Below are 13,448 nucleotides of genomic sequence, written 5' to 3' on the forward strand. Positions count from 1 at the left end.
GACATGACCCTTTTCTTGCTGTGCCATAGGTGTACATTCTGTGGGGTCTGCTGTCAGAAGTATATCAATGCCAACATGGACGAGAGGTCGGTCAGCACGGTACGATCCACAATGAAGGTGTTCGCAAATGGCTCAGAGACCATCATCTTTGTCTTCCTCGGCATCTCGGCCATAGATCCGTCTATATGGGTGTGGAACACAGCCTTTATCCTCCTCACACTCCTCTTCATCTTTGTGTTCAGGTTCATAGGTGAGTTTGGGTCATAATCTTTAGTATGATTTTGTGAGAGGGGGAATCAATGGAGATTCTATTTCGCTCAATCTCTATAGGATGAACAATATCGTAGTTTGGAAGTTTAGGCAATTGCCAACTTGCAATCCCTGTGTGTGTACTTCAATATTATACACAATAATTCTCATTGAAGGCTTCACATTACCAGCACTGACACGATGTGTGCGTATGCAGAGATTGGAAAAAGATGCATCTAAAAATAGCTTGTTTCAAATACGAAATACCCGACAGACCACTATATCGAAATAAAATAAAAGAGTACTTTGTATAGTATTGTATCTAGATTAAATTCATGCATTTTAATATACATATATATATTCTCCCCAATTTCGATCTTGTCTCATCACTGCAACTCCCCAACTGGCTCAGGAGAGGCCAAGTCATATATTCTCCGAAACATGACCCTCCTAACCGCACTCCTCATCACCCGCCAGCTTAACCTGGAAGCCAGCCGCACCAATGTGTCAGAGGAAATACAGGTTCAACTGGTGACCGGGGTCAGCCTGCAGGCACACGACCTGCCACAAGGAATCACTAGAGCGCGATGAGCCAAGTAAAGCCTTCTCAGCAAAACCCTCTCCTAACCCGGGCCGGCGCTGGGCCAATTGTGCGCCGTCCTATGGGAGTACCGGTTGCAGCACAGCCTGGGAATGAATCCAGGTCTTTAGTAACGCCTCTAGCACTGCGATGCAGTGCCTTAGACCACGCCGTCACTCGGGAGGCCCCAAATACAGTCATTTAGGTATCTTTATATTCTCAAAATACAAAATAAAACTACAAGAATTTTCTCAGTAACGATAATCGTTTTACTTGCTATGACTTTGAAGTGTTTGTTTTTTTACAACTTTATTTGATGAAGACAGTTAGTTGCTATGGATAGAGTGTCTGCTAAATGACCAAAATATACATAAAAACATTTGCAATAGCAAAGCACACTGGATATTATTATTGGTCTCATTTCGGGGCAGGAGCTAAATAGAATAATAACGAGCATGCTTTGCGAGTGTTCATTTGAACATTTGCAGTACATGTACATTTTGGTAATTTAGCTGATGCTCTCATCACACCAGTGCCTTCAGACATCTAATACCAATGCATGGTAAAGGGATCACAAAATTGTGAAGGGGACCACAAAATTGTGAACTGCTTCTGAAAAAAATGGTATGGAAAAGTATTTAGAATTTTTAAAATGCAAATTACAGCTCTCGAAAGTATCTTGTTACAAAGTTATTCAAAATTAATAGAATACATATTTGAAATACTGTCGCTAGTGAAAGTCTACACACCCCACATGAAATTACTATACTATACTTCACTGTAGTGTTTTCACATTATTCTACAGAATAATAGAAAACTCTATAGTAAGTACTACACTTGAGCAAGGGATACTACATTGTGGAGTATAGTATTCTATAGTATACTACATGATTCTATAGTAAGCACTACACAATCGAGGGATACTACAGTGTAGAGTATAGTCGTCTAGAGTATATGTAACGGCATTCCTCCTCCTCTCCTGAGGAGGAGTAGCGAGAAGGATCAGAGGACCAATGCGCAGCGTGGTAAGTGTCCATAACGTTTATTTTAAGACATAAACTGAACACTATGAGATACAAAACAATAAACATGAACATGAACGAAAACCGAAACAGTACCGTGTGGCAACAAACACTCACACGGAAACAAACACCCACAAACCAAAAGTGAAACCCAGGCTACCTAAGTATGATTCTCAATCAGAGACAATTAACGACACCTGCCTCTGATTGAGAACCATACTAGGCCGAACACAATACCAACATAGAAAAACAAACAGACTGCCCACCCCAACTCACGCCCTGACCATACTAAAACAAAGAATAAAATAACAGAACTATGGTCAGAACGTGACAGTATATTACTGTTAGTACAGAATTCTATAGTAAGTACTATAATATTCTGTAGTAAACTGTAGTATTCTCTTTTAACTTTGCTCCTTTCATATTTATTTTGATCCTGACAAACTCCCAAGTCCCTGCCAGTGTCAATCATGTCCATGTCATGATTCTGCCATCACAATATTTGAAAATGATCAACAACATTACATTCACTCCACATTACTTGCCTGTGTAAAACAATCCACTCCAAATAATCCATTCTGTTTGCAACAAGGTTGTAAAGTAATGCTGCAAGACAACGCAGCAAAGAAAATTTAAAGTAACTTTTTAAAAACGGATTTAAAAACTGTGGTTTTGGGTCCAATACAACACATGGAGAAAGGTGGGATACCTACTCAGTTGTACAACTAAATGCATTCGACTTAAATGTGTCTGCTGCATTTAACACAACCCCTCTGAATCGGAGAGGTGCGGAGGGCTGCCTTAATCGACATCCACATCTTCAGCATCTGGGGAACAGTGAGTTAACTGCCTTGCTCAGGGGCAGAATGACAGAGTTTTACCTTGTCAGCTCGGGGATGCAATCCAGCAACTAGGCTACCATAGTGAAATTCTAGGTTATTTACATAATAACAGAGAACTGGGGTTATCAGTGAAATATTTCACAATAGGATTTTGTTTCGGAATTCCCATAACTTGAAGAACCAAATCACAAATGTATGGTGGAGACAGACCGGGAGAACATCAAAAAGAGTGTGCCTTCACCCTGCATAAAAGAGCTCTCCCACTCACTGATCATTTTCAAAAGGTGCAGTGAAATAATTCACTGAAAATATCAGAAAACCAGGATTATGTAAATAACCTTGAGTTCTATATTTCAAATACTCATTCAATATTCCACAATGGGATATATATGTCGTGTCTTTGGCATCATTAATCTGAAGATTAATCTTTATCAAATAACTCTCTGTAATTATTATTACGTGATTAAACTGTAATTAACTAGGAAGTCGGGGGACCAAGGAAAATATTCAGATTATAAAGTTATAATTTTCCTAATATAACTTTCAGATATTTTAATGTCTGATCAATTAGTCTTCTAATTAATGAATTATTATTTACCTCATGTTATTAGTCTCATTCCAAACGTTGTAAATTGTTGGATATCTGCACGAACCCAGTCTTCACTATGAGTCATCCATACATCAATTGTCTTAAATAATTTATTTACTAACTAAGTAATTCACAGAAATGCATAAACAAACAGTAGATAGTTACAAGGAAATGATAACGGAGTTTCCCTAGTGGGATAAACCGGTATCGCGGCTTGGTGGACACAAAGGGATGTGGGGGTCAACTGAGATGAGACGCGACAAAGTTGATAATTATAACAATTGAAATGCTAATCCTTTGTACATGAACGCTCACTCATTCGGGAATAATTGCAATCAGTACATATATTTACATTCCGTGTGTCGTCGGGATCTCTGTTGAAAAGTTTGTTTCTGTTGGAGAGTTTGTCTGCTCTCTCTGTCGTGGTTAGAATGGTTAGTTCAGAGTGACATTCATTCATGTCGTAATAAAATAGATGTTTCGGCGGTTGTCGGTCTTCGCGTTCAATGATACCGAATTCCTAGCTGCAGACTAGTAATTAATATCAAAGACTTTTTCTTATTCTGTCGGTATCGATAGTCTAAGAGTTTAACCACGTGGTATGGTTAAAATATTCAGCCATCTACTCAAACCTTAGCTTATACTCAGGTTTATGGTCTCCTCTCAAACCTTGGCCCTTTCGTTATCGAGGTAAGCTGGTCTGGTGATAGAAAACCCAGGTGGGGGTTTTATTCGGAAGAGCAGAAAAGGGCCTGTCCCAGGACGCAAGACCATACCTGTGCTCATGGGTGGTCCTGTGATTTAGTTAAACTCCAAAGGGAATTGGAGTTTCCTTCATTAAACAGTCCAAACAGTATTAGCCTCACTGATTCATCTTATACAACAATTAGATGTAAAGCCTCATAACTGAGGCTATTATATAAACAGCATAAATGTAATGTGGTCGTATTATCTCTCATGAGTTTCACAAAATTGTACCAACGGACCAGTTCGTAGCTGGATTCTTCACCAATCTTCTATACCTTCTCCAGAACATAAATGTTGTTCGGACCTCATGTTCTTTGAGGTGGAAGAAATAGCTTTGTTCTCTCTATGAAAACTCACTCTCTCTCTATACTGTGGCCATGAGGAGATAATCTCCTCCAGGAATTTACGACCTGAGGTCGCAGCAGCCTGAGTGTAGGAGACAGAGAGAGGGGGATGGTGCTCGCTGTACCCAAAGAGGGCAACGTCATGACCTAGTGAACTCCTGTATCGCAACATGCTCTCCAAAAGCCAGGAGGTCCCGGCACAGATGACCCTCATAGGTCCCGAAACAGATCTCCCAGAGGAAACACGCCCAGTTCTCTGTAGCAGAGGGCCATAGCAGGCCCCCTTCGAAGGCCAACATCCAACTATTAGAATAAATCCTAATAGCCCCCACTATCCCAGCAGGATAGTGTAAGAGAAGAGAAAGTTATCCACCTTCTGTTGAAGGCAGGTACCAAGGAGAGCATAAAAGCATAGTATGAGGGTTTCGTCCACTCCAGCAAAGGTACAGACCACACTTTGGAACAAAAGGAGATGTTCTTCTGGGAAAGGCAGCAGACAGGAAGTCAGAAAGAATCCCAAGAGCCGACCATGAATAAACTATTTGACTTGAGCCACAGAGAAAGGTTAAGCAGACTACATGTAGGTAACCCAACTAAAACAGACCGGGCAAACAGTGTGTTAGCAGGGGACCGAAGGAAAACGGTCCACATACCAGTCGGCAGGGCATGTAGCCAACCGGGGCAGACACACGGGTCATAGGGGTCCGGGTCAAAGGGTACCATATGCAAAGCTGCCGTATGAGACCCTGCAAAAGCCAATCATACCAGGACTGGTCATAAGGAGGTAGAGAACTGCCTGACTGGAATGTCACTTGTTATCAAGATGAGCTCGTAGGGCGAGGTGCAAGCCTAAATCCCCCATTATGTGACACGGAGAGGTTATGAAATGAAAGTAGAAAATCCATGGTGTCTTATGGGTAAAAATCTATGGGTAAAGATTCTTGGGGCTGTGGAAAATAGATGAAAAATGGAACTCGAAGGTAATGTTTGAGCCTTTTCGAGACTGAGCCCATAGTGCATGGTGGAAGGGAGGTTAACCATGTTAACCCACGGGGCTACTGTGAGTGAGAGAGCAATTGCGTCACACCCTCCATACGGAGCCTCTGCCTCATATAGCCAGATCAAGCATAAATCGGCTTTTAGGAGGGCAGCAAAACCCGGATTCCGGGTCCAAGCTCGATTGCTTGTCCAAGCTCGAGGTGCCTTAGCCAGCACTTTGTCAGTAAGGGACTTATAGTATCCCACAAGCACTTAAATTCCCATAGGCAAGCTGGAACTGCAGGTAGCAGTTGTTTTATTGGGGCTGAGCTAGTGGAAACTCTTCTCCCATTGTGCAGATCCCTTTCTCGGTCTGTTCACCAGGGAAACGGCCACTCACTCTGGTCATGGCTCGGCTATAGACATCAAAGAACCCAAATTACAGTGGCGCAATGGCGTCTTCTCTGTCTTTGGGGCTGTCCCACCTAAGAGACTGGGACCTGGTTGACCTCAATGTCAGTTGCCGTCTCAAAGAGACTGGCAAAGTTAATCTCGCCATTATCCTCATCGTCCCTTAATTTGCCTTTCCCCAAGACTGATAGAGAGCAGAATCAAGGCTATCCATGATCTCGTTCCAGCTATGCTTGGTCGTGATTTGAACCGGGCTACCTAGAGAATATGCCTCAGTTAGCGACTTGCAGCAATCGTAGAAGTCAAAGTCCTTGAGCGCCATCTTGGCATTTTTCTGTCCCAAGCACATGATGCACAGAAGGTCAACATCCTTTCTAGCAATCCTAGAACAGAAGGCACAAGAATATGGGGATTTGAGTGCTGAGCAAGCTCGTTTTGAGTAGGGATAGTGGTAGCCATTGTGGAGAAAGAAGCCATGATGGCTAGCAGTGATTAGCACAGTAAAGAACCCTATAGCAATGAGGCTGAACTGCATTAGCTAGCAGCTACCCAGAATTGTACTGTAGCTAGCTCGGTGCTAGCTGAAGGGGTTGAGCCAGGACGACTGAAAGAGCCGTGTGGCCGGGTCAACAGTCTAGTTAGTACTGGGACATGAACACAGGTTCATGAGGGGGAGAGCTAGCAATTCTACTGTGTTGCAGGTAGAATTGTGAGGTTAGCTTGTCTTGCAGCGAGCTAGCCGAGTTAGCTTAAACATTGCAGCATGGGCTAACCGAGTCACACTGGCTAGCGATGTATCTAGCTAGCAGGAGGGAGGACCGAGGTAGAAAAAGATTTTTACATGAACAATACTACTGTGTCGCAGGTAGAATAACATGGTTAGCTTGCCTTGCAGCATGCTAGCCAAGTTAGCATGAGCCATGCAGCATCGGATAACTGAGTCCCATTAGCTAATGATCAGGCTAGCTAGAAAAAGTAGAAAAGTGAATTTCCACAAGAAATACGGTTACTACTCAGCCTCATGACTGGGTCCAAAGTCACACTTTTGCCAGCAATAAGCCTTGCCTGTGAACTTTTAAGAGGGAAAACAAACCAGTCATGCTAAAGGAGAGCAATAGTTACGGAAGAGAAACAACAATTGTCAGTGTGGAGGAGAGTGGCCTTTTTATGCTTGCTAATAACATTGCTAATAATAAAGTTATCTAGCTTGCATAAAGGCGTGCTCCCAAACTTTGGCAACCAATAAGCATTTCTTAAACCTTCCGCTTTGGGCTGGATTTATCAATGTGTAGTTCATACAAGAGAAACACAAATTGTCAGTGAGCAGGAGAGTAGCCCTTTGATGCAGATTTAGGGCTTGATAAGCTTGCTAATAACATTGCAAATAATAAAGTTAGCCAGTTTGCATAAAGACATGCTCCTTAACTTTGGCAACCAATAAGTATTTTTTAAACCTTCTGCTTTGAGCTGGATTTGTCAATGTGTAGTTCATACATGCATAATCTATGAGCAGAATTACTCAAATTACTCAATTTGCCTTGAATTCCCTAGTTTGAAAGCTACAGTTTTTCTGGAAGCTTTGCTGCGCCATTTTACCCCACGTGGGGGGGTTCAAGTTCCACCAATGAGCTTTAGCCCTTTGCCAGTGACTCTTGCTAGCTGTCACTGAGTGAACTACTGGCTGAAAAGTAAACAAAAGTACCAGATAATCTCTTTAATGTTGACAATATGGTCAGAGTAGCTACATTATTCCTATTGATAAGGTTGTGATTGTCAAAAAAATGGATGTTATCTTTTGGTTGAAAAGGTCAAACATCACACTCGGCAAATCTGGTAACAACATTTTCTATTGAGTTTACCACTTGTAATTCCAATTTGGAGGGTCATTCATTTCCCACTGGGAACTAGGAGCTTCCGATAACTCCGATAGCATGTGAACGTGGCATAACTCTGAGGTGTGAAGACATACGCAATCAAGACGTCTTCATTTTTTTATTTAAATTGAATTAACTAGGAAAAATATGTATCATTTTATTTCACATTGAAAATGTGAAGTAGGTTGTATAGATCTGTATGGAAACACTCTAATTTAATCCCTTTTTAGAAGTAATTTTATGGCAGCAAAATGTGAAGACTGCAAGGGTGGGGTGTAGACTTTCACTAGGCACTGATCATGTAACAGAAATACTGCCTATCTCTGTGTGTATTTATATCACAGGGGTATTTTTACTGACCTGGATTCTGAACCAGTACCGACTGGTTCCCTTGGACTTTATTGATCAACTAGTGATGGGCTACGGTGGCCTACGTGGGGCCGTAGCCTATGGCCTTGTGCTCCTGCTGGACGAGAATAAGTACAAGGAGAAGAAACTGATGATCAGCACCACCCTCATAGTGGTGTACTTCACTGTCATGTTGCAGGTAAAATAGCTCGTTTAAATGTCAAACGTCAGTCCATACATTTTTCACCATTTGTAGTTTTCTTTCATACACTATATGTCTTGAACAGACTGGTATGTGTTAATTTTCTACCGGTTTACTACATTTTGTCCTTATTTGTTGCAGGGAATAACCATGAAACCACTGGTCACCTGGCTGAAAGTGAAGAGAGCAGCAGTGTCAGAACGCACACTAGCAGAAAAAATACAGAATAGGGTAACTATCTGATCAGAAGTCTTTGTTGTTCATCAATCCCAAAGAATCAGACAACAAACCTTATATCTCTGTAATAAATCCCCAAAGTAATGTTTCTACTTTTGTAAACTGTACTACACACTTTTTCAATCACAGGTCTGTCAAATGAATGACAGACCTGTCAGGGGAGAACACAAATAATTTAGTAGCAGGGCGAGATTCATTTGGACTTTAAATAAAGCGTACTCGTGATGATATACTCTTTGTAAGCTAGTACACTCGTGATGAAACAGTGTGAGATAGCGCACTCGTGGTATAATACTCTTATAGGATAAGCAACTGGTGGTAATTGGCATGAGAATGCATACTCTGCTTTCGAATCAAATAGCTCCCTCCTAAGAACAGCTAGCCCAGGAAGTCTCTAGGAAAGAGTGGTGACACAACATACAACAGACATATATATAAACAAAGAAAATGTAATTAGTCCAACCTTCTAATGCAACCCAAGTATTTTACATGGATACCAGCTCATTTGCGTCAGGGTCCTGACACAAAGCCTGCTTCAGGCTGTCTGTTGGTCCATCCCCCACTCAAAGGGAGTATTGACTGCCATTTGGATATCAGAAAAAACGACTTTGTCATGACGCCTGCCTGGCTGATTCTGCGCCCGAGGAAGGTATCCTCTTTCTGCATGAAAATGCACTCAGCCCAGCTCTTCCTTAACGTTTTCCAACGACGTCTCAGACCTTGTCCCACGCACCAGTAGGTCATTGAAATACACCAAACATTGTTCTGGGCACACCTTTGAGAACCTACTCCATAAACAATGTCTTTGGTTTGTCTTCGGATGCCAGAGGTACCTGCCAGTATCTGCTCCGTAAATCCAGGGAGGAGAATCAAGCTGAGCCATCAACATAATCAAGGCATCTGTCTCCCCCCGAGGCAGTGGATAGGTGTCTTTCACAATCTTTTCGCTAAGTTGCCGATAGTCAGCAGAGAACATATAGGTTCCATCCTTTTTGGGGACCATGACTACGAGGAGGCTTATCAAGGTTCGTTGGTGTCAGTAGATGCTATCTGTTCTATGAGCACAGGGCATCCATCTGGCGCATTGGCAGATGGGGCGTGTGTTGCCTGTGTCAATGGTGTGCTGCACCAAGTGGGTTCGATCTACATCATTAAGGGTGACAGGAAAGCGGAATGTGTAAAGTAGGTCCCAGACTTGTTGTCGCTCCCACATGGCTTTGACTGTGGCGACTGCTGCTGATTCTGCGTCTGTGGTGACACTTGCCACCTGTAGAACTGGTGTAGGCGGGAACTGTAGTTCCTCATGGGGCTCCATGGTGGTGGCTATCATTGGATAGGGGAAACATGCACTAGGCTAGGGCTTGTCAGTTGGCACGGTTGGTTTGCTCGTACTGGGGAAGGCAGACTCACTGAAAAGGGGGATGGGTTTATCATGTTGGAACATAATGCTATTTGTCTGGAAGTCAAGCTTTGCCTCAGCCTCAGTCACCCACCTGCATCAAGACTTCACAGCGTCCCAGTATAGGAGCTCTTTCTCCAGTTACGGAGATCAAGGTTAAGCCCCAGTTGGTTAAGGGTCACTGTGGAACCTGTCCAGTAATGCACATGTCAAAAATAACTTGACAGCAGTTAGTGGCAAGGGGGATAGGTGTACAGAGGCGAAGGGTTCTGGAAGATGAAGGGTGTTCATCAAGGGCTGAGTGTCAGTAGCTAAACCCTTCTTTTATAAAGCATCAACCAGTTCATCTAAAAGTGTTGAAATTGGTCAATTGAAAAATAATCTTTACAAAATAAATTTTATTTCAGACCTTTGATCACATGCTTGTCGCCATAGAGGACATTTCTGGACAAATAGGAGATAACTACATGAGAGACAAGTATGTGGACACTAACATCATATTATCAACTTCAATAAGTTATTATTATCATATAAGTATTATTTAAATAAATTAATTACATACCATACCTTCAAAGACTAAAGTTAGCACTAAATTGTTTTCTTTAATCTCTTCTCGTATCCTTCTAAGGTGGAATAACTTTGAGGAGAAGTGGCTGTACTGGCTCTTGATGACACCCATTGCCAGGAAGTCTTGTGACCCCATATTCAACATTTTCCACAAGCTCAACATCAAGGATGCCACAAGCTATGTGAAAGAGGTAAGAATGACTCACAAGGTCAGGGAAAGCCATGACAACTTAATACTGTAGTTGCAATGCTACACAACAGATTAACCTCCAGGATCACTGATTTACTGTAACATTACAACAAATAGAAAAATTGGATGGCAGACCATGAAAGATGTGTATAGCAGATGTTGCAGCGGGTGCAGTGAAATGGTTGTGTTATTAGAACTGTTATGAGCTAATAACACAAGCATTTCACTGCATGCGCTGCTACATCTGCTATACTGAGTACGTGACCAATAAACTTTGATTTGATGAAGAATTTGTATCCCATTATTATAGGGAGAACGCAGAGGTTCATTGGCGTTCGTACGTAATGAAAGCAAGGCCGATGTGGATTTCAACAAGAAGTTTGGTGCCGATTTTTCAGAGATGATGCCTTACATCATGACAGAAAATATGGGACCAGATCATGTTCCAGTCTCCTCCATCTTGTAAGCAACATTTCCTGACTTAGTCTGCATCCCAATAGCACCATATTCCATATTGCTGATGTCAAAAGTAATGCACTATAGGAAATAGGGTGCCATTTGGGATGCGACCTTATGGCATGTCTAAAACACATGCATCATTAACTTGGGATGGTGGAAATGTAAACTTAAACCCTGTTGTGGGATTCCACTCCAGCAAAAAATATGTTTGCTGTCTCAGAGTGTTCTGGCAATTATAACATTGGTTATAATAAAGTATATAAAGTATATTGGATGGAAAGACGTTTAACATGGCAACAGCTCTAAAAAGAGGCTAAAGCAAGCACTGCTACCTTTAGGCACAAACACGGGTTAATTTTAAAGCAACCTCGGACAACCCTGGGGCAAAGTACAGGCACTGAAACTGATAGTGTGTGCAGCTTACTCACCCGTTTGGCAGATGTAATGGCTAAGTAAAGCAATATTAAATTATAGAACTAATTTCCATGCTTTCCAATGGCGCTATCTGCTTGGTCAATCTCCATTCCTACGCCCACTTGCAGCTAAAAAGCTGCTATACGTGATGCCAGAAAGACTGGCAGGGCTGGGAATGGGACCATAGAAATGGAGAATTAGGCATGTATAATGCATCCCTCATTAGAACAACCTTTCATAGCGGGGGGGGGGTGCTTGGTGTCATTGTCCATTTGGAAGACCCATTTGCGACCACGGTTTACCTGATGACTTGAGATGTTGCTTCAATATAACCACATAATTTTCCTTTCTCATGAAACCATCTATTTTTTGAAGTGCACCAGTCCCTCCTGCTGCAATGCACCCCCACAACATGATGCTACCACCCCCGTGCGCAAGCCTCCCCCTTTTCCTCCAAACATTTCGATGGTCATTATGGTCAAACAGTTCTATTTTTGTTTCATCAGACCAGAGAACATTTCTCCAAAAAGTACAATCTTTGTCCCCATGTGCAGTTGTAAACCGTAGTCTGGCTTTTATATGGTGGTTTTGGAGCAGTGTCTTCTTCCTTGCTGAGCGGCCTTTCGGGTTAGGTCGGTATAGGACTCGTTTTAATGTGGATATAGACACTTTTGGACATATTTCCTCTAGCATCTTCACAAGGTCCTTTGCTGTTGTTCTGGGATTGATTTACACTTTTGGCACCAACGTACATTCATCACTAGGAGACAGAATGCGTCTCCTTCCTGAGTAGCATGACGGCTCCTGAAATTGCTCCCAAAGATGAACCCGACTTGTGGAGGTCGACAACTTTTTTTCTGAGATCTTGGCTGATTTCTTTGGATTTTCCCATGATGTCAAGCAAAGAGGCACTGAGTACAGCTCCAGTTGACTCAAATGATGTCAATTAGCCTATCAGAAACTTCTAAAGCCATGACATCATTTTCTGGAATTTTCCAAGCTGTTTAAAGGCACAGTCAAGTATGTCAACTTCTGACCCAGAAGTGAAATAATTAAACAATTGTTGCATGCATAAAGTAGATGTCCTAAGTGACTTGCCAAAATTATAGTTTGGTAACAAGAAATGTGTGGAGTGGTTGAAAAACAAGTTTTGATGACTCCAACATAAGTGTATGTAAACTTCCGACTTCAACTGTAGGAATTCCTCTTGTCCAAATGGGACAGGGCAGTGTGCATTGCGATGGCGATTGCATCGTCTGTGGATCTATTTGGTGCTGTAAGCAAATTGAAGTGGGTCTAGGGTGTCAGATAAGGTAGAGGTGATATGATCCTTCACTAGTCTCTCAAAGCACTTCATGATGACAGAAGTGAGTATTACGGGACAATAGTTATTTAGTTCAGTTACTTTTGCTTTCTTGGGTACAGGATCAACGGTGGACATCTTGAAGCATGTGGAGACAGTAGACTGGGACAGGGAGAGATTGAATATGTCCATAAACACTCAAGCCAGCTGGTCTGCGCATGCTCTGAGGATGCGGCTAGGGATGCCGTCTGGGCCGGCAGCCTTGCGAGGGTTAACACGTTTAAATGTCTTACTCCCGTCAGCCACGGAGGAGGAGAGCCCAGAGTCCTTGGTAGCGGCCGCGTCGGTGGCACTGTGTTATTCTCAAAGTGGGTGAAGAAGGTGTTTAGCTTGTCTGGATGCAAGACGACGTGGTCCACGACGTGGCTGGTTTTCCCTTTGTAGTCCGTGATTATCTGTAGAGCCTGCCACATATGTCTCGTGTCTGAGCCGTTGAATTGCGACTCCACTTTGTCTCTATACTGACGTTTTGCCTGTTTGATTGCCTTACGGAGGGAATAACTACACTGCTTGTATTCATTCATATTCCCAGTCACCTTGCCATGGTTAACTTCTTCGGGATAGGGGGCAGCATTTTCACGTTTGGATAAATAGGGTGTCCAAATTCAACTTCCTGCTACTCTTCCCCAGAAT

At 42.5% G+C, this 13,448-nt stretch overlaps 1 protein-coding gene across 1 annotated transcript in view; it reads left to right on the forward strand.

Annotated features, from left to right (window-relative positions):
* LOC112230021 (sodium/hydrogen exchanger 3) overlaps nucleotides 1–13,448 on the forward strand; it is a 73,947-nt gene that overhangs the window by 43,215 nt on the left and 17,284 nt on the right. The window contains exons 6-11 of the mRNA XM_024396240.2: nucleotides 30–250; nucleotides 7,981–8,183; nucleotides 8,328–8,417; nucleotides 10,230–10,300; nucleotides 10,451–10,580; nucleotides 10,890–11,041. Of these exons, the coding sequence (XP_024252008.1) occupies nucleotides 30–250; nucleotides 7,981–8,183; nucleotides 8,328–8,417; nucleotides 10,230–10,300; nucleotides 10,451–10,580; nucleotides 10,890–11,041 (867 nt within the window). The remainder of the gene's footprint in view (nucleotides 1–29; nucleotides 251–7,980; nucleotides 8,184–8,327; nucleotides 8,418–10,229; nucleotides 10,301–10,450; nucleotides 10,581–10,889; nucleotides 11,042–13,448) is intronic.

The sequence above is a fragment of the Oncorhynchus tshawytscha genome, linkage group LG31 (genome assembly GCF_018296145.1).
Source record: "Oncorhynchus tshawytscha isolate Ot180627B linkage group LG31, Otsh_v2.0, whole genome shotgun sequence".
Lineage (NCBI taxonomy): Eukaryota > Metazoa > Chordata > Actinopteri > Salmoniformes > Salmonidae > Oncorhynchus > Oncorhynchus tshawytscha.